The sequence below is a fragment of the Cnephaeus nilssonii genome (assembly GCF_951640355.1).
Source record: "Cnephaeus nilssonii genome assembly, chromosome: 11".
Classification (NCBI taxonomy): Eukaryota; Metazoa; Chordata; class Mammalia; order Chiroptera; family Vespertilionidae; genus Cnephaeus; species Cnephaeus nilssonii.
In genome coordinates this window covers 44,522,789-44,544,196 of record NC_137082.1, presented here as the reverse complement: position 1 = coordinate 44,544,196, position 21,408 = coordinate 44,522,789, and the positions used below count along the sequence as shown (strand labels likewise).

The following is a 21,408-nucleotide window of genomic DNA, read 5'->3' as shown; positions in this document are numbered from 1 at the left end:
ATGAAAGAAAATTCAGGACAAAAGATTTTCCTTTCTGATTCTCACATTATAATTTCCCAAAATGCTTTTATCCTGAGTCAATATTTTCACCTTACTAGTGGAACTTGCTTAACATTTAAAAATGACTGATATGCCTTAGTACACATCATGTGTGTGTCATTAACTTAAAACAATGTTAAGTAGTCTGTTATATTGGTGACAACCAATGAACCACACCTTCGGGTTCATGTCCTTGTTTAGGTCTCTCCTCTTAAATCTGGGCTGGGCTGATACTTCTTTAACAAATCCTATATAATAAAAGGCCAGCGACCATCACGACGTCATGACCAGAACAACCGATTGACCAGTCGCTATGAGGTGCATTGACCACCTCTCGGTCCCTCCTCCCAGCCCACAGGCTCCGATCGCTGGATGGCCAACAGGGAACCAGGGTGGGTGGCGGCGGGGCGGGACTGGGGACTGGCGAGCAGGTGGAACGGCTGACCTATTGGTCCCTCCCTCCAGCCCACAGGCTCTGATTGCTGGATGGCGAATGGGGAACCATGGAGAACCAGGGTGGGCAGCAGCAGGGTGGGACTGGGGACTGGCGAGCGGGCAGAAGATGACCCTGAACGCAGGCTAGGCCTAGGGACCCTCCCAGCACATGATTTCATATGCTGGGCCTCTAATAGAATATAATAGTAGTGATGTGCTAATTCTAGGCCTAAGACTTAGCCTAGCAAATTCTTTTGTACTCTTGGGAGTCCTGAGCCACCATGCAATAAGTCTGGCCCTACTGTTCCAGAGGCCCCATGGAGAGAAATAGGCCCTAAGATTATAAGGAGACTGATCAGCCATCCTAGCTGAGCCCCCTACCAACCAACCAGTTGAAGACAGAAACATGAGTAACCACCAGTAGGACCAGCAGAAGAGAAACCTAGCTGAGCAAAGCCCATGAGCAAATAAATGGGCCAGAATAACCCATTAATGTTTTGGGATAATTTATTATGCAGTAATAATTTAAAAAAATAAAGTATGATTAAAAAGTACTTTGCAGCCTGGCTGGTGGTGCTTAGTGGTTAGAGTTGCCTGTGACTGAAGGGTCTCAGGTTTGACTTCCCGTTAAGAGCACATACTTGAGTTTCAGGTTCACTCCCCACTCCCTGTTTGGGGCATGTGTGGGAGGCAACCAGTCCATGTGTTTCTCACATATCCCCAGGTGAGGATTAACAAAAAAAAGTACTTTGCTAGAACAATATAAATGAACAAACAAAACAGAAACAGACTCATAGATATAGAGAAAAGATTAATGGTTGCCAGAGGGGAGGGCAGGGTTATAAGCCTGGGTGAGGGTGAAGGGATTGAGAAGTACAGATTGATAGTTACAAAATAGTCATGGAGATGTAAAGTACAGCATAGGGAATATAGTCAATAATGTAATAACTACGTATGGTATCGGGTGGGTACTGTAAATATCAGCGGGACACTTTGTAAAGTATATGGTTATCTAACCAATATGTTGTTCACCTGAAACTAATACAAAATAATAATGAATGTAAACTGTAATTGAAAAAAATTTTTAAGAATAAACAATAAAATGTATAAAAAAGTACTTTGCTAAAACTGATGAGAGTACAGTATTCTATAGCATTTTGTAGTTTGTTTTAATTTACCTAATATGTGCTTTCTTTGTTATGAAAAATTCATCATAAAACAGAAGGAAACTGCTAAATAAGTGCAATCTAACACTTCTAACAAAGTATCAAAAAGAACACAATCTCTAAATTTTTATTCAATAGAGATTTTACTCAGAGACTTATTCAAATACGCTTTCCCACTATAAATAATAAATCAAATAAAATGAATAAATGCTTTGTTTTCCTTTATGGATAACATTTCACCTATACACATTTAAAAAGACATAATATTAGGTAACTAATAGAAAGTACTTCTACATTTTCCAGTAAAAGGATTTTTGCCCTTACCTGAATATAACACGTAAGAACTCCTGTTGCATAAATGGGGACAGTGGCTTTAGTGAGGACCCCATTTCCAGCTGAGGAATCTAAAATTATGAAAATAATTTTTAAAATTCTAGTATATTTTAAAAGCAAAGCAAAAAATCACAATGTTAATTATATTTAAAGTTACAACTGGTTACAAGGCTTACAATATCATTACTTTGAAAAATAATTTTGATTAAAATATATTTACTGAGAGTTATAAAAATACTAGAGGCCCGGTGCATGAAATTCGTGCACGGGGCGGGAGGGGGTGGAGAAGGTGTCCCTCAGCCCAGCCTGCACCCTCTCCAATCTGGGACCCCTCGAGGGCAGTCGGACATCCCTCTCACAATCTAGGACTGCTGGCTCCCAACTGCTCGCCTGCCTGCCTTCCTGATTGCCCCTAAACGCTTCTGCCTGCCAGCCTGATCACCCCCTAACCACTCCCCTGCCAGCCTGATTGATGTCTAATTGCTCCCCTACCAGCCTGTTTGCCCCCAACTTCCCTCCTCTGCTGGCCTGGTCACCCCTAACTGCCCTTCCCTGCAGGCTTGATTGCCCTCAACTGCCCTCCCTTGCAGGCCTGGTCCCTCCCAACTGCCCTCCCCTGCTGGCCTGATCGCCCACAACTGCCCTTCCATGCTGGCCATCGTGTGTCCACATGGGGGCAGGATCTTTGACTACATGGGGGCAGCCATCTTGTGTGTTGGGAGTGATGGTCAATCTGCATATTACTCTTTTATTAGATAGGATAGAGGCCTGGTGCATGGGTGGAGGCCAGCTGGTTTGCTCTGAAGGGTGTACCGGATCAGAGTGGGGGTTCCCTTGGGGCGTGGGGCGGCCTAGGCGAGGGGCCTGTGGTGGTTTGCAGGCTGGCCACTCCCCCCGGCGACCCAAGCCGAGGCCCTGGTATCTGGGATTTATTTATCTTCTACAATTGAAACTTTGTAGCCTTCAGTGGAGCCAAGCCTTCTGCTCGCTTGGTGGTGGCAGCCATTTCTGTTGGAATTTATTTATCTTCTATAATTGAAACTTTGTAGCCTTAAGCGGAGGCCTGGGCCCGGCCAGGGTGTGCAGAAAGCTTGGCTTCCTCCATCACTGGGGAAACCCAAGCCTCCCTCCTGCTCTCTCCGTGGCCGAAGCCATCTTGGTTGGGTTAATTTGCATACTCGCTCCTGATTGGCTTGTGGGTGTAGTGGAGTGGTGGCTAATTTGCATATTACTCTTTTATTAGATAGGATAACTTACTACTTTTTACAGAATCATTAGCATAAACATTTTTGATAGATGGGGAAAAACTTTAATAACCAAAATGAGATGCTATACTCATTTCCATAATCAGAAATCAGAGTTTTCTTTAAGAACCTCCCAAGTGCTCATATAAGCAGTTCTTCCATAAATTTGTAGGCTTTCAATCTGAAGTATTCAATGAAATGTAAAGGCACTCAGCTTAAAGGAGGCGCCTAAATGTGTATTATTTAATCTGCTTCTAGATATGAGATACTACCTGGTATCCAGTACTAGCCTAGTTCCAGAGCCCCTCCTGCATCTTCTATAGGGATTTTCAGCCAGGAGTCAGGCTAATTAAAGCAGGGGAAATAGAGAATCATCCAACCACAGGAGAATGCCTTGTGACTACTGGAAAGTGAGATTTTTTTTTTTTAAATGTAGCACCTGTAGATGATTTCAAAGAAAGGTTCTAGCGATGATATGACAGTTACTATTTATAACACCAATAGCTTGCTCTTGCTTATTGACCTTTAGGCACAGTTTTGAATGCTTTATATTTGCTTTTATGTACTAAAAATATTTTATTACGTTTTTTTCCTATTTTTATATAGTTTTAAATTCTCTTCAGAAACAAACTGAGTTGAAAAGGTGTCTTACCTGACTTCCCTAAAGGAATTTTAGCAAAAAAGAAAGTTCAAAATTCATATCAACTAGTATTTGAGATTTATTTATTATCTTGGTAACAGTAATTTTTTTTTTCTTTAAGGGAATATTGTCATTGCTTGAGTAATACTATGGTAGTTTAGAGGTAAATCTGAGGCTAGGAACATAAGTTAAATTCATAAGTATGCACTGTATATACAGGAGTTAGTAACCCAGTTCTTATGTGAACAGCTAACCACTTACAGATAACTAATAATTATAAAAGCTGTGAGTTTCTAAAACATGTAAATATTCTTCATTAATTTATCATCAGAATTAATAATTAACTAAAAGATAATACCAACTATTAGTGATTTTCAACCAGTGTGCCACAAAAAAATTTAAGACAGCAATACCTGACTATTTGGTCAGAGGCACTGACCTCTTTTACTTAGGTTGTCAAATAAAAAAAATGACAACAGCCAACACAATAGCCGAGATCTCGTATGAATCAAAATTACACCTATTTTTTTTTTTTGTCAGACTGGCAAAAAAATATATTTTTAGGTGTGCTGCCGAATTTTAGTAGTTAGTTTATGTGTGCCATAAGATGAAACAGTTTGAAACCCTGGATGATGTGGTTCAGTTGGTTGAGCATTGTTTGGTCCACTGAGAGGTCGCTGGTTTGATTCCCTGTCAGGGTACATTTTTCGGTTGTGTACTTGATCCCCAGAAGAGGGTGTGCAAGAGGCAGCTGATTGATGTTTCTCTCATTCCCTCTCCTTTCCTCTCTAAAATCAATAATTGTTTTATTAAAAGGTTGAAAATTGCTGATGTGTACATTCGAAAAAAGGGGAGGAGCACTATACTATACATATTTTTTCCCTAACATTTTCCATAATTTATTCCTAAAAACTAGAAAAATACACAGGGATGTAAGATTCACACATGAACAAGTTATTAGGCCAACAGTGCTACAACCAGAATTCTTAAGACAGGTGAGTTGAAAACTATCAACAGAAGGGCTGGAGCTACCCATTTAAGTCTGTGGTTTCTTTAAAATCTCAGATTAATTTCACTAGCACCTCATGAGGAGGATATTAAATGTCACACAGTTGTAAAAGGAAGAGCTCCATACTATAAATTTTCCTTTTCAATTGTACTAGATAGTTCATTTATACAATTTGCATATAATAAATATAGTACTTTTTCTGAATAAAGAGATCCAATTGTTTCTAAAAGTAATAACAAACTTACCAATGTTTTCTTCAGATAGTCTTAGAATCTCCTGGAACTGAGGTTTTACCTAAGCAATCCAAAGAAAAGATCCAAAAAAGTCTCAGGTTCATGGACCAGTCAATGAGCAAATAAATGATATGTTTAATACTACTATATATTTATTTATTTTGCTTTATAGACCATTCATTCAAGTGTTCAGAAATGTAATCATTTTTAACAGGTTTAGGATAAAAGAAGAGTCAAGTTACTAAAAATAATACTTCAAGAGACAAAATATTTATAAAATCAATTCAGGTCAGCAAGTGTTTTCTGAAGAACCTTTAGTTTACTTCACTAAATTAATTTCCAAGATGATTTTAAATGCTTGAAATTACCACCTCCTAAAACTGAAACTGATGATAGAAGGGCTATTTAGGTAGATATTATATGATCAAAATTACCGAACAAAACATTTGCTCTATTTAGAAGGAATGAAAAGGAAATTGCATTCATTCAGGATATGCAACAAGTAACATATTCATCATGTGATATCCATCTGTTTAAATTAAGTCTTTTATTTTAAATTCCTTAAAATTAAAATGTAAACATCAAATACTGAATTTCACTTAAATATTTTAAGTTAGAACTAATGATTGTTTCAATAATTTATTATTAACATCATCACAGATTTCAGTTTTCAGGTCACTAAAGTCAACTCTTACTGGTAAATGCTAAAGTAGACTCTTACTTGTTTTTGTTAAAAAAAAAAAATAGTAGTTACTTCTTTTGGAGATGCCAAACAATTTTTGTCACTATTGACAACAATAAAATCAAATTATATTTGATAATTAGATTCTAGTGAAAAATATAAAATAATCTTGTTTATTCTACAGTAACATCAAGGTCTGGTTTCCCCTCTTATTGGCAGGTCAAGCATTAATTTACATATTCAGATTAAACTGAGATGAAGACCCCTGTTTAATAAATGAAAAGATACTGAAGCAATTTCCTCATTTCACACATGAAAGACTAAGGCCAGATAAATTATTATAGGTCACAAACATTAACAGGGACATAACTTATTTTCTGAATTTTGTCCAGTCAACTGTTTTTGCTTTAAATGTTTCAGAAACGACAGATTTAATAGGAAAGAGCTGCACAAAATTCTTACCTTTTAAATGTCTTGATTAACATTTGATTATAGCTACTACATATTTTTGTTTTTATTAGGTCTCTAAAGAATTTGCTTAACAATATTCCATGAAGACAAGTGGATTAACAGGATTAAAGAAGAAACTGCTATCTAAGGACATGGACATTTTAATACCTAAAACTACAAAATAACCTGGGTAAGCAAATGTGACAAAAGTTACTTTTGCTAGTGACTGAAAACTGCAGCATTTATCTCAAGTTTCCATGCTAGTCTAAGAGCTGGTATCCACGATGTTTTCTATATAAGGTGCTTTGGTTCTATAATCACCTGAGGTTTTGACTAAAGTGTACTGAGCAAATAATTGTTTTCAGTATCTGTGGTAGATCAGAAGCATATTCAAAGGATTGATACTTTCTATGCTGAAACAGTGAGTAGATATTATATCCAAATCTGGATACAAACTAAGTTTAGGCTAAATCATCTTGTGAAAATCAGATATAAAGATAAGAATATTACCAACTAGAATTTTTTTTTTACTCTCATAATTTTCTAAGATATTAAAAGATAATTAGAATAAAGGAAGGGCTCATGCTCTTATTTACTCTGTTATAGCATTAATTAACACATTACATCTTTATGGATCTTGCATATAAGAAAATATGGAATACAAGTTTTTACCTTAGTGTTTGTAAAAATTTTGCCAAATGTCCGGCAAAGGCGCCAGAAAAATCTGGAGAATTCATGGACACAGGCAGTTGAAGTAACATTAATTTTGCCAACTATTTCTATAAGTTGTGGCAACCTGAATATGAAAGGAAAGAAAAATAGGCAGGGGATACATATAAATTACTGTTTCCTTGCCAATTTCTGAAACAATGCAATCTTACAACCTCTTCTGTTTTGGTTTTCATAGACAGTAAAGTTGGAAAACAAAGTTGTTTGAGACCCTATGAAAAGGTCTTAAGTTTTCATTCTACTCTATAAACTTCTTAAAATAAATTTTAACTGCTTAGCATAAAATATATGGAACTCTGATAGAATTCTGAATATGGAGTAAATGAGACTCAAATCAATGAATTTTGATGCTTCACACAAGAAGTTCGCTACTGTGGTATCCATTTTAGCCTCAAAAATGAGAAGTCTGGCTGTAGTTTAAAATCCATCATCATCATTAATCAACAAGGCAGAAGACAGATTCTTTTGACATAACGCAGCAGCACTATCTTTGTAGATAAATCACTACACATCCAGTGGTGTAAATCTCTCCTAAACAAGTTTACCAGAGATGCTGCCAAGTTAGATTTTGTTCTATTTTTTTATATTTTGTTATATCTTCTATAACAAAAGGGCCAAGCTAAATATAGTGAGCTATCTTCCAATCAACTGAATGAGTTTGAACCAAATGATTTTGAAGGTGGGAACTTACAATTGATTGACAACCCACAGTAAACTCTCCCAGCCAGTTGTACCCTCGTGTTCCAGCTGGTAATCATAAAGTTGTAGTAGCACTGCCAATTGCTCACGACTTCCAATAATAGTAGACACGTCTTGAAGGGGTGACATAGGCCGGGGGAACCGTGTCACTATAAATAATAAAAGCAAAATACGTCATGCGGAAAATGGCAGTTTGGGAAGTTAGCTATTCTGTCAAAAGGAAAATAAAGTTCTACCTCCTAATTTTATTTGGCTTATTATAAACTTTACTGAGATAAATTACTCAAATCATTTTTAGAAAAAAATTTTAGTCACATTTTTTAATCTCAAAGTTAAGACTTTATGAAACTAAATAATTATAAATGAATATTGTAATGAATTAGTTTGCTAATGAGTAAAATTTCACTTTAGGTTAAATTAAAATTGGACCAGTGATAAGATCTTAGCTAAATAGGGATTTAAATTTGGTATAAAAAATAGAAATACTTGTAATTCCACCAGATTGTTTATGTCAATGGAATAGTAAATATGTGAAAATGTTTCCTTTGGGGAGTAATAAATTAATAGGTTAATAGCAGGGAAAAATTGTTTAATACCAAAGAATAATAATATAAAATACATTAAAGTTTCAGCTGAACAGATTTCGTAAGTATTTAATCTCTATCACTAAATGCTTTGTTTAAAAAAATTTCAATATTTGATAAACATTAAGTTAATATAAAGTACTAAAACCAATAACCAGTAAAATAAGGCATAATGTACTATAAATATTATAACTAGGGTCTTTTGTATATACTTTTAAAATTATGTAAATAAAACATGAATATACACTAATCTATTTTAAAGTTTGGACTTATGGGTTGATCCTACAGATCATAAGTAGATCCCAGGTTATTAAGAAAACACTTCTTGAATGGTTGTTTAGTGAATAATGCATGCCAACAGCTCATTACCTGTTGGTCAGAAAGTCCTAATGGTCAACAACTCCTGCACAGAGGCTGACACCCAATAAAGATGCAAATAAGGGTGCAGCATTTTCTCAAAACATACCAATGGTTCATGATAATTATTAAAATTAAGAAAACATGAAATACACTTAATTTTTAAGATGCTCAAAGGCAATAGTAAGATATTATTATCTGTCTATGGTGTGCAAGGTTTCAAACAATACATTAAGTACAGATAAAGTTTATCCCTTGCTAGCTGAACTCTCCCATTTGCTATCGTAATACACAAACAAATAGTTTGAGTAACATGGTATCCCTCACTATCTGAGGTCTCTGCTTTAATTTTCAGGACCTCAACCCAGAAATCAATTAGATTTGGATGGTGAGTAATATTTGTACTTCATATTTCTACATCATGTCAAAGGACATCTGATATAATTTCAAACCATTGGTTATAATATGCTATAATACAATGGAATGTTATTCCTTAAAAAAGTGACAAATTATTGGAAAATAATGGAACAATGAAAAGTAAAACAGATATGTCAAGACTTACTGTAGGGAGAAAGAAAAAGAGGAAATTAAAAAGAAAGGAAAGTCCCTAAGCAGATGAACTGCCTTACTGAGTGAGGGGCAGAACCTGAAAAGGCCAGCTGTGAGTGCCTTATGAAGCCTAATCTTAAAAGTGTGAATTTTCATTCTCCTCAATAATATCACTTAAAAATATTTAAATCTACTCTATTCATTCTCAACTTTCCAAGTAAAATTGACATTCAAACAGTATACACTATTTTTATGGTGTGTTTTCTGTATCCTTGGACACACTTCTTTATATCTGTAAGATTATAGGTAACCCACACTTTGTTTTTAATCTGAAAAGTTCAATTCTAAAAAAGTTTAAGTGTCTGTTGCTGTTCTCAATGTTACATTCTTTTGTCTATCAGAGGGCAGTAAGAGACACTGATAATTTCACAAATCTGAAAAAGCTGAGAAGGATCTCATAAATAGTAATAGCTTGTCTATAACCATTTATCCTGGAGGATAGGTGCAATGGGGTCACCTAGAGTGCCACTGATCAAAGGTCACTTACTCATTAGCTGGATACAGATAAGAAAATACTGGCTTTTGCTATCAATTTCACATATTTCTGAAAACAGATCATATTCCTTCTTTGGGGGAAAAAAAGAGAGAATTCTGCTGCATATGCTTACATTCTTTGCAAGGACATAGTAGGAAAGAGTAACATTTACCTTTCCCTAAATAAGATGAAACAGCTGGGGAAGAAAAAGGATAAAGAAAGTGGAAATCAAAAGCTTCATAAACTGGCACTCAAACATAAACTGGCAGTATTAAGTAGATATTTTTATTGATTCAGCTCTATTAATAAAAGAAAATACTTATTTCAGTTACCAAAAAAAGGTTATAAAACGATTATAGATTACGAATAGAAAGTATAACATAATACCATGAAGCTTATCCATAAAAGATGAAGACATATGACCGCAAATTCCACACAGACTTAAAATACATTTTAGTAAGTATTCTGCCATATAAAGTGATTTTTAAAATTTTAATCAAAAGCAATTCTTTGGGGAGTGAAGCTACTAATACCCTGCATCTCCCTTCCACAATTTCGGTTCAGTACCTTCTATCTGTGGCACTTCACCATGAAGCTTGGCTTTGCTGGAGAAAGGGGCATTCTGCAGCACGAATGCAAAGAGAGATGGGATCAAGGACTGCAAGGCAGAAAGATACATGTGGAGCTTATGTTCATCCAGCCCATGTTCTCCTTCCTGAAACATAACGAGGTGAAAACTCATTTTAGTCTTTTGAAATTACGTATTTATGATGCTTTTCCTTTCTGTGGCAAATAATAAAACATTTAAGGACCTGTATACTAGACTCATAGCATAACACCTAATGGAGAGGTCCACTAATCATAATTTCTCTAAGTATGTGAAAGTATGAAAAAGCATAGAAATAACAGAATCTTTTACATGGGAAACTTTAGGGTGAACATTAATCATTTCTATTAGTATGGATCTTCTCTTATAGGTTTTTTTTTTTTTTAAAGAGGGTCTTATTTTTTAAAATTTTATTAAGTCTGTATAAAGAAATTAAAGTGAGCCATAGGAATCATTTTCAATGCTCAATGGCTAAACCTACAGCAGTGCTTGCTACTTTCCCTATCCTACTTCCTATACAGATTTGGTGACATCTGTATTTGACAGCATTGAAAGCATTTTAAAACAAGTGAACACAGAGAAGAAATTTCAAAAAGAAAAAAAGAGATAACAGAAAGAAAAAAAGAGTAAGGAGGTTCAGTATATAACATTTAACCAAATATTTCACTCTAGTTGTTTACTTACAGTTTTGCTTTAATACTCATTCACAATTTATAGAAAAAAGTTTGATTTTAAATTATATGTACATTTATATATTCATCTACAGAGCAGTTATAATGCTTTATGTAAGAGCCTTTATAGATCCTTTAAAATTTGGGGGTAGAAAGGGCAAGAGGTGGAAGTCAAAGATGGCTATCAGATCCTTGTTCTGTCATTTTACAGCTGTGTAACACAAGTTACTTAAACACCTAGTCTCCTCACAAAAACCAAAATGCAATTCAAAGGGTTATAGGAATGAAATAATATCCTATGTAATAAAGAGCTAATATGCAAATGGTCGTTGTGCCTTCGCGCCGTGGCTGGGGGACCTGAGGCTGGACCAGGGGACCTGAGACTGCGCCCCCCGCCCAGCAGGGCTTGATGGGGGACTTGAGGCTGCGCCCCCCCGACCCGGTGCCAGGCCGGGGGACCTGAGGCTTTGCCCCCCGCCCTTTGGGGCTTGACGGGGGGTGGGCCGGCCGGGTCTGGGTCTCACGCGATTTCGAGGTGTGCGCGGGTGGGCGGGGACTTGACTCTGGCTCCCGGGGCACGCCTCAGACTCTGACAGGAGGGAAATTTTCATATACATTTTACTAATTTTCTTTCATTTCTGACACTTCTATTATAGAGAAAGGGTAAATAGCAATATTAAAATATTTCCTCTAATGAATTCCCTTTTAATGTGCACGAATTTCGTGCACTGGGCCACTAGTATTGTATATATAAAGTATATAACTTAATGGCATATGATAGGCATTAAAGAAATGCTCGTTTTTTTTTTCTAGACTCCAAAATAAACTTTTAGTACAAAAAATAGAGCAAAGAGTTTCTATTGTTTCAACTTTTCAATTCTTTTACTTGGAAAGAATGAAAAGTTCATTTTAAAAGGCGAGGAAATGAACAACTGCAGTGAAATAAACACAATTAAAGCATTTTGCCATTGTGTGAAGAAGAAAGCTCCAGAGACTCATATTTTAGTTATCTCTGCATTTTGGGACTGGAGTTGATCCTTTAAAATATTTTAAGTCTTCAGAAAAGAATAGGAAGAGCCAGCTTTCTGAATAATGTATTAGCAAACTCAGATCATGTCCTTTCTCCTCTAGCTTTAGCAGAGCAGAACTTCCTCAAATCTCCCCTGGCTCCAGTCCAACAGAATCTTTAACTGGTATTTTATTAGAATGTTCAGCTAAGTGGTACTTTCTGTCTTTGCTTCCCAATATTATGTTAAGATGCTGTAGAACACACCTTTTAAATTTCTATAAACTACATAAACAAAGAGAATGTTTACCCTGAGAAGTTTTTCAATCTTGCTCAGCAATGTAGGTATAAGATGAGACTGTAAATTTCCAAGTTCTGTAGTCCAGGCAGCATAGGCTGGTAAAAATACTTGATGTGTTGCACTAACTACTCTTTCTGAGGGATCACCCAAGGCTGACAGCAACAATTCAAAACCCTGTCAAAACAACAACAAAAAGCAAAAAGCAGGCAAAATGTAGTTTTTAAAAGAATAAACTTAAAAAAATAACTCAATAAAAAATAGTAAGTACATATTGCAGTACATTTAGAGAACATTTGAAGAAAGAAAGCCATCCATAATCCCACCCTTCCCATTTTCTTTAAAGAAAATGCCACATATAAATTGAGGAGAGCAGTGGTAAACAAGCATGCTTGTTGCCAGTTTCCTGTATAAACGAATCACAGCATTCTTTCTTCTGAATTGCAGAACTGAAACCAGGCAGCCAACCCGACTGGTTAAAGTGGACATAATTGCCCTCCCTACTATAGATTATAGAGTATCTGAATCAGATTTGAAATATTATCTGGAATTTTAAAATAAAGTAAATGGGGTTCAATCTGAAAAACACACCTGTTGATATTTGTCTGGATCATCAATGTATCCCATAATGATACCGAGGCTTTTGATCACAGCTTCCCTTACCAAATCTGCCTTATCTTCCATTAACATTTGTTGCAACATTGAAAGAACCAAGGAGCTACGAATTTCTTTCTGAAAATAAAAAGAGGTTTTTGCTATTTACTTACACCAGCAGCAGAAAAATATGGAAAATGACAGATATCCACATATTCAAAATGCGAATTAAATATATATTAACATGTTCCTATGTTTGTTTCAAGTCTTCATTTTTCAGAGATAGAACACTACGAGTAGAGCTAAAGTATCACTCTCCTCTCCCCTCTCCCACCTTCTTCTAGCCTCCCGCTCTAAAGGTAGCAGCATCTATCCTGAATTCAGTATTAATCATCTCCCAGCATATTTTATATCTTTGCTAAATTGTGCAAACCCTTAGAGCACATTTTAGCAGGCATTTCTGGCAAATCACCAAAGTCAACACTCTGCTATAAATGGACAATAAGTCTTCTATCCCTACCTATTCAACTCAGAGAAAAGTGCTGAAAGTTGTAACAGGAGGGTTGCAGAAATCACTCTGGCAATCAAAGCATTTGCCTGGCCTAGGGAGTGTGGAAACATTATAAAATCCTAATGTTCCTATTTTTTAAAGAACTGAGAAAAAAATTCAAACAGGATAGTAAAATATGAGAGTAAACTGGAAAAGTACTTTAACAAGAATTGCATTGCTATTCTCAGATGCTACTATTTAATATAATGCCAACCACTGCTGTGTCTTAATTTCACATAATTTTTTCCTCACAGTTAAAGAATGTTAATTGTTTAGCCTAATTAATGGCTGAAGCTAGAATGAAGTTATCACTATACAAAGTCTTGCCTTTCCTTCCCTTCTTTGTACCATTATTGTAACTTGATTGATTTATATCAATTCTTTAAACCTAAACTTGTTTAGGTTATTTTTACATATAATGTTTAGAATAAAATAAAAGATGTGACCATTTTCATAAATTTACAGTGTGCTTTGGTATGCAGAGCAAAGTCTGACATTTTTAAATGACTTAGTTTTTGTTTTGACTTTTTAGAAACAAAAATATATGTGATTTTAGCAAATTTTAGTCACATTTAGGTTGGTGAATATGCTTTCGGGGATAGCCTTGTTTATTTATCCTTTAGGCTAAAAATTGTCCCACCTCCAATATTAGTCTAAATATTGGTTTAAAAATTAGCTTCTTATTTAGTATCAGCATGGGCAATGGGACAGAGGGTATGTGCTTCACAATGATCTAGGCTGAGGTCAACTGTGGCAGTTAGTTTCAGGATGCCCCAGGGAACTCACAGGACAAGTCAGTAGTTACTGACCACACTGAGATTTTACATGACCAGTTACAGTGTGATATGAGGCCAGTACAGATCCATGGAGGAAACTTAAGTCTATTATTAATACTGCTTAGCATTCTAATATTAGGAGCAGTGTGGAACAGCTTCCTTATCCTTTGCAAGCATGTGATGTTCACCTTTATCTTGAAACTATAAATAATAGGATGCTCAAACTCACTCAAGTATATCTATCTATATGACTTATCACAATAATATAACAGTTTTTTCCTATAAAATAAACATTAAAAAATTTTCATTATGCCTAGTTCCTGGTGAATATATGGGAAAATAACTCCAAGGTACTGTTGATAGGAGTATAAATCAATGCTGTCTTGCTTGGGGTCAATTGAACACTGTCAAAATAAAAAATGCAAATGCTGAAAGAAGCAAGATGCAGAGGTATTAACAGTATGAGAAATTTTTAAAATGCACAGATACCCAAGCAAAAACCTGTAAAGAGTTTACTATTGGGATACAGAACACTGTATATTATATAATTAATTTTAGATAAGAAAACTTTAAAGAATATAAAAATTATAAAGCTGGTATAAGCATAAATTTTTATTTTCTGTAAGTAGTAATTATAAAGTATTAACACTAGATAGATATCTCTGGAGAAGATGACTAGGGGCAGAAGGGGGAATCTTTTATTTTCATTTTATTTTTTTTCTGTACTGCATAACAATTTATTTTTAACAACAACAAAAATATATTGTTACTGAGCGACACTACGGACTACTCTTTTTTCTTTCCATTTTTTCTAAACAAAAAAAAACATTAAATTTTACTTTTTAGAAAACAATTGTTTGACTATTGGTTTCTCATTCTTCACTAAAGGGTATGTTAACAGTAAATGCAGAGTTATCACTATACAAATTCTTTCCTTTCCTTCCATAAATAGCTCATCACTGTATAATTAATTCCACTTTTGTACCCTTTTTAACAAGTTTCAAAAATGACCCTTTAAGACAGGAGTCTTGGCTTTGGGGACCATAAGGCCTCTATTGCAACTACTCAACTCTGCTGTTGTAGGGTGAAAGCAGAAACAGACAATCCATAAACATATGGGTGTGGCTGTGTTCCAATAAAACTATTTATAAAAACAGGCTGTGGACTAGATTTGTGTCCTGGCTGTAGTTTGTCAATCTTTGCTTTAAATTATGACTGTGTAATTTAAAATAATTGAGATGTCACCTCATTCTTCTTCTATTCCTAAGCTCTAGACCCGTGGTCGGCAAACTGCAGCTTGTGAGCCACATGCAGCTCTTTGGCCCCTTGAGTGTGGCTCTTCCACAAAATACCATGGCCTGGGCGAGTCTATTTTGAAGAAGTGGCATTAGAAGAAGTTTAAGTTTAAAAAATTTGGCTCTCAAAAGAAATTTCAATCGTTGTACTGTTGATATTTGGCTCTGTTGAATAATGAGTTTGCCGACCACTGCTCTAGACCCATGGGAAGATACCTAAAAGTGGTTTTCATTCTTTGTGGTGGCAGACTCCTTCAATCATTTAAAAATAAGTGAGCATATCAAACAGAATTGTTTGGGTAAGTAATACCTATTGATATTTATCATCTTAGAAATTAAAACTAAGAAATTTAAAAATATGTATCAATTTATTTAAAAATTAACTCATTAGGTTAAGACGAATAATATTTTAATGAAAATAACTTCATAAAACAAAGAAATGAACAATAAGAATGGTGTTGTTTTACATTTTATTGCAAAATCCTTTTAATGTCTGACTTAAAAGAATATATGTAGATTTTTTTATCTGCTCAGAATTCAATTGTTGTGATATGTTGTTTTGGTTGAAGTATTTAAAAAAATATGGCCTCACACAGACATGCAATTAAAAAAGGGAGGGGTATTTTAATAGCTTTTCTGATAAGAATATATATTTTACTTTGATTGTATACTCAAATTGGGCAAGTGGTAGTTTCTTAAAAGTTAGTTGCAATGTGGAATCTGAAACCATGATATGGTTCATTGCTAATAAGCTCTTTAAAGTATGATAGATTAGATTCCATTGAACTATCTTGAACTTTGCTTCTAATTATTACCCATGCACAAATTTGAGTATTTTACATTGGTCATTTGAGAAATATTGGATTGCAGAGTTATGCAGATGTTCTTCAATATTGACACATTTTATTATAATATTTTAAAAAAATCACATTTGTTAGTATCACCAATGATCTCAGAAAAGTGTTTACATACTTAGAAACTATCATAGTGGCAGATAGAAGTTTTCCGAAATTCTTGTTCTCACTTAAAAGTTACAATTTTATCACTGGCAATAAATGCCGTCTACTTGTTTTCCTTGAAGTGACAGGCTCATTTTCATGAAAATGCTTGACAAGTACCAAAATCTGAATAACCATAAATTGTTTGTCAATCAGTGTTCTGTCAAGTAAAATCAGTAGCCCATGAAAAAAAGTAGCTAGTTCAGCTCAGAATTCAAACTACTTTGAGTGCTTTTCATAAAATAACCATTAAATTTTATGCAGCAAAAAGGCTCAATATCAGTATTTCCTATTTCATCAAAAAGAATATTAAAAACAGACATACACAAGAGAAAAGATTTAGGAGAATTAATAATTTAACTGATTCATCAAACTTATTTTTAAGTGAAACTGACTTTTTCTGTAAGTGCATGGTGGTGAGGAATACAATCATTACCAGTATATTTGGGTGTCACTGCCTTAATTAGTGTTAATGCACTGGCATTGTTTCCCATTATAACTTTTGCACCAACCGTGTAAATGTCAACAAAGAGAACAAGACAAAACATGTTTTAATATTATTACGAAAATAATTTTCTCTTGATGGACCTCTTTGAAAGAATGTCAATTGTCCCCTCAGCGTCCTCAGACCTGCTGATACAATTGAACTTATTTACACTCATGCAAAATCAGTGGCTAATGTGCCTGTCTGCAATGCCATATTATATCAATGTAACCCTTTTCTTTTTGACTCATCTTTTCCTTTTATTAGGACAGCATGCCCAAGGAGAATTTGGATTAAAATGTATAAGACATTTGCAAAAAGGTTTCTCTATTATTTAAAAGGAAAAAAAGTTTGTAAGAAGAAAATGACAATTCTTACAGGAAGGTAAGGTGCCAAAGCTCCACAGGATTCTGCCACAAGCAGTCGTCTTTCTGGGTATTTGTGATTAATCTAGAGTAAAAAGCACATCAAGCATAAACAACATACTCTCCCTTCCTCCAACAGAGCATTATTTGTCACCACAAATCCTGTTAAAAATACAATAAAACTTTTTTTTTCTACTCTGGGAATCCCTGTGTATACCTGGATCAGGAATAAGGGAATCAGGGAAAGACTAAAAAATGAGGTCACAGGGGTTATCTGCTAAAGAAAAAATGATAAAGCAAAGGTGAAAATTTGGCAAGGTGTCTATTGTGGACTTGCCAAAGACTAGGCTTTCCTTAGGATGTTGGGGACAACTTTCTCTTTCCCTACAAACATTAGTATATTTGGAAAACCCAGCTTCTAAATATTATAGATACTAGAGGCCCAGTGCACAGATTCATGCACCAGTGGGGTCCCTTGGCCTGGCCTGTGCCCTCTCGCAATCCGGGACCCCTTGGGGGATGTTGGACTGCCCATTTTGGCCTGATCCCTGCAGGCCAGGCCGAGGGACCCCACTGGTACATGAATCTGTGCACTGAGCCTCTAGCATGCACATAAGATCATTGGTTAATCTCTTCCCGCCCTCCCCTCTCCTCCTATCCTTCTGAGATTCATCAGTCTGTTCCATGTTTCCATGCCTGTGCATTGAGCGTCTATCACCTGGTGGTCAGTGTGTGTCATAGTTACCAGTCGAACAGTCACTTAGGCTTTTATATATATATATATAAATGGTTTATGACAGAAATGACTCATCAGTCCTCTTTTGTAGCTAAGGGATTAGAAAATAAGTTAATCAATTATTTAACCAGAGCCCTAGACTAGTGATGATATATTGTTTTCAAAGTAAGCAGACTTCAATCCATTTATGTTTGCATAAGCACGATGAAGGGGTTTTGTTTGTTATTGTGATGACTACACTGAACCAAAACAAGAAATAACCAAAAAAGGACACATACTGGGTTTTGTTCCCATATGTCTTCTTCATTGAATATAAATTTTTCTTTGACTGGAAAAGAAGTATATCTGCTCTCATAGTCCCATATGAAAAGGTGAAATAATTCATTAAAGTTTTAGATGCCTAAAATTAAGAAAAAAAATTATATAGCAACCTACTGGGCAACAAACTGGAGGTAGGCAGCTAGATAGATCCCCGATATCCATGTTTATTCAGGTTACAGAAGAGGTGGTGGTAGAGAAGTTTATAACTGACATTTTTTAATTAAATTCAGAAATAGTAACCTCAAAGTAGAATGGTTTGAATGTCCAAGTGTGTTCTAGATAAATTTTCATTTGCTTTTCTTTAGTCTAGCTCAGTGAGTCTCAAAATTAAATGTACATACAAAAATCAAATGTATTAGCAATGAACAAACAGAAAATAAAATTTTAAAAATTCTATTTATAGTAATATCAAAAAGAAAATACTTAGGAATAAATTAAACAAAAAAGTACATACTGTACTTTCTGGTGTATAAGACGACTGGGCGTATAAGATTTTCCTGGGTTAAAAAGTCATTTTATACCCCGGAAAATATGGTATATTGGACTATATTGATGGGATTAGATATAATGGATAAGATATATTGGACTACCATATTTTCCGGCGCATAAAACGACTTTTTAACCCAGGAAAATCTTATACGCCCAGTCGTCTTATACGCCGGAAAATACTGTAAATGATATTCTGAAAACTACAAAACATTGTTGAAAAAAATTTAAAGACCTAAATAAATGGAAATACATCTTAAATTCATGGATTGGAAAGCTTACTATTGTTAGGATGGCAATAATCTCCAAATTGATCTACAGATTTAATGCAATCCTTATGAAAATTCCAGCGGGCTTCTTTGCAGAAATTGCCAAGCTGATCCTAAAATTCATATGACAATTCAAGGGACCCAGATTAGCCAAAATAATCTTGAACTATTAGAACTAAATTTGAGGGGTTGGGGATTATATTTGAGGCGATAAAATTGTTCTAAGATTTATTGTGGTGGTAGTTGTATAATTCTGTGAATATACTTAAAAACCACTGTATTGTACACGTAGAATGGGTAAATTATACAGTATATGAATTATACTTCGATAAAACTTAAAAAGTGAAAAAATTGTAAATGAATAATTGTCCAGAATTATGTGTGTTTCCAAGTTAATTTGACTCTCAGTAATTATTCAAGTCTCACTCTAAACTACTATGTACTATAATCTATAGATGACATAAAAAATGACTATGCATAATGTTCACTTCCAGATATAACTCCATGACATTTTAAAAAGAAAAATAAATACTAAAAGAAATTGGAACAGAATTCTAAAAGACTATATGCTTTAGTGATACTCCAGAGACCAATATTTTTTAAGAATAAGTGACCATACTATTATGAATAAGTAAGTAAGAAATCCATCATTTTAAGTTGGAAAAATAAGCTACTTAATTACCTAAACTTCAAGTCTAGAAAGTCAAGATACTGAGTTCTACAGAGAACTGGAATATTAAAATTCAATATAAAACCATAAGTATTGTTCATAAATAGTGAGTTGAATTATAAATACTAAAATCTCCTACATCAAAGGTTTACACTTTATATTCTCTATATTTTAACATATAACTATAAATATACACAAGATATTATTTGTTACCTACCTACCTACCTACCTACCATCCACCCACAAACATACACACATACCTTCTTGCTCTCCCTTGAGCTTATCAGGTACACACCCATCTCAAGGCTTTTGTATTTGTAGTATCACTTAATTCAGATCCTTGCCTAAACATCACTTCCTCAGAGATTTCTTCTCTGACTACCCTTTCTAAAATAGCATTCCCCATCGCTCCCTAGACCTTATCCTGCTTTATTTTCTTTACTAGAGGCCCAGTGCATGATTAAATCATGCACGTGTAGGGTCCCCTAGGCCTAACCTGCCATCCAGGCCATATCCACTGCCCCGCAAAGCCTAGCATGCTCTGCGGACACTGCTAGCAGCCTGCTCCCCGCTTTTGATGAGGAGGTCTGCTGGTACTGGAGCGGATACACAGCTCCCCGCTTTCGATCGCGGGGGAACTGTCTGTCTGTCCACTGGTGCACCAGGCCTTTCAAAAGCCAGCGCAGCGGAGGCTTTTGAAAGGCCTGGTGCACCAGCGGACAGACAGACAGCTCCCCCGCTTTTGATGGTCCGCAGCAGGACGTGGGCTCGCTGCCCCAGAGGCCCCTTCTGTGCCACAGCACAGCCATGGCGCAGACGCTGAACTCGAGCCACCGCTGGTGATGCGAGCTCAGTGTCCCGCCGGTCCAATAGGCCACCTCGGCCACCCCGAGTCCTGCCCCCTGCGCCTCCTGCTGGCTAATCGTGGGCATAGCAGAGTGATGGTAATTTACATATTACCCTTCTATTATGTAGGATTAGAGACCCAGTATACAACATTCATGAACGGAGGGAAGAGGGGAGTAGGAGGTCCCTCGGCCCGGCCTGCGCCCTCTCACAGTCTGGGAGCCCTCGTGGGGAGTGGGCCTAAGCCGTCAGTTGGACATCCTTAGTGCTTCTGCGGAGGCAGAAAAGGCTCCTGCCACCGCCACTGCGCTCACCAGCCGTGAGCCCAGCTTCTGGCTGAGCAGCACTCCCCCTATGGGAGCACACTGAACACCAGGGGGCAGTTCCTGTGTTGAGCGTCTGCCTCCTGGTGGTCAGTGCGCATCATAGCGACTGGTCATCCCGCTGTTCGGTTGATTTGCATATTAGCCTTTTATTATATAGGATAGCTTATCCTATCTAATAAAGAGGGAATATGCTATTTGACCGTCACACCCTCACAAAGATGGCAGTGCCCACAGCGAATAAGGAGGGAATATGCTAATTGGCTGCCAAGCCCTCAAAGATGGCAGCGCCCACAGCCACAGGATGGCGGCACCCAGTCCCCTCAGCCCCACCGGGGCGGCAGGCGCACGCCTGCCTCTGGAGTCCCCCAGTCCCCTCAGCCCCCAGCCACTCAGGGTCGGCCCGAGGCGCAGGCAAGCCTTAGATGG

General features: G+C 36.2%; 1 protein-coding gene across 3 annotated transcripts in view; it reads right to left on the bottom strand.

Moving 5' to 3' along the window:
* Nucleotides 1–21,408, bottom strand: part of RELCH (RAB11 binding and LisH domain, coiled-coil and HEAT repeat containing) — a 103,330-nt gene that overhangs the window by 26,673 nt on the left and 55,249 nt on the right. For all 3 annotated transcript variants that reach the window (XR_013814234.1, XM_079784923.1, XM_079784922.1), the window contains exons 13-20: nucleotides 17,342–17,413; nucleotides 12,858–12,998; nucleotides 12,279–12,443; nucleotides 10,252–10,399; nucleotides 7,652–7,808; nucleotides 6,904–7,027; nucleotides 5,112–5,160; nucleotides 1,965–2,044 (exon numbers count right to left, since the gene is read on the bottom strand). Coding sequence is in view for 2 of the 3 variants with exons in the window: in XM_079784923.1 (XP_079641049.1) it covers nucleotides 1,965–2,044; nucleotides 5,112–5,160; nucleotides 6,904–7,027; nucleotides 7,652–7,808; nucleotides 10,252–10,399; nucleotides 12,279–12,443; nucleotides 12,858–12,998; nucleotides 17,342–17,413 (936 nt within the window). In the remaining variant the exon portion in view is untranslated. The remainder of the gene's footprint in view (nucleotides 1–1,964; nucleotides 2,045–5,111; nucleotides 5,161–6,903; nucleotides 7,028–7,651; nucleotides 7,809–10,251; nucleotides 10,400–12,278; nucleotides 12,444–12,857; nucleotides 12,999–17,341; nucleotides 17,414–21,408) is intronic.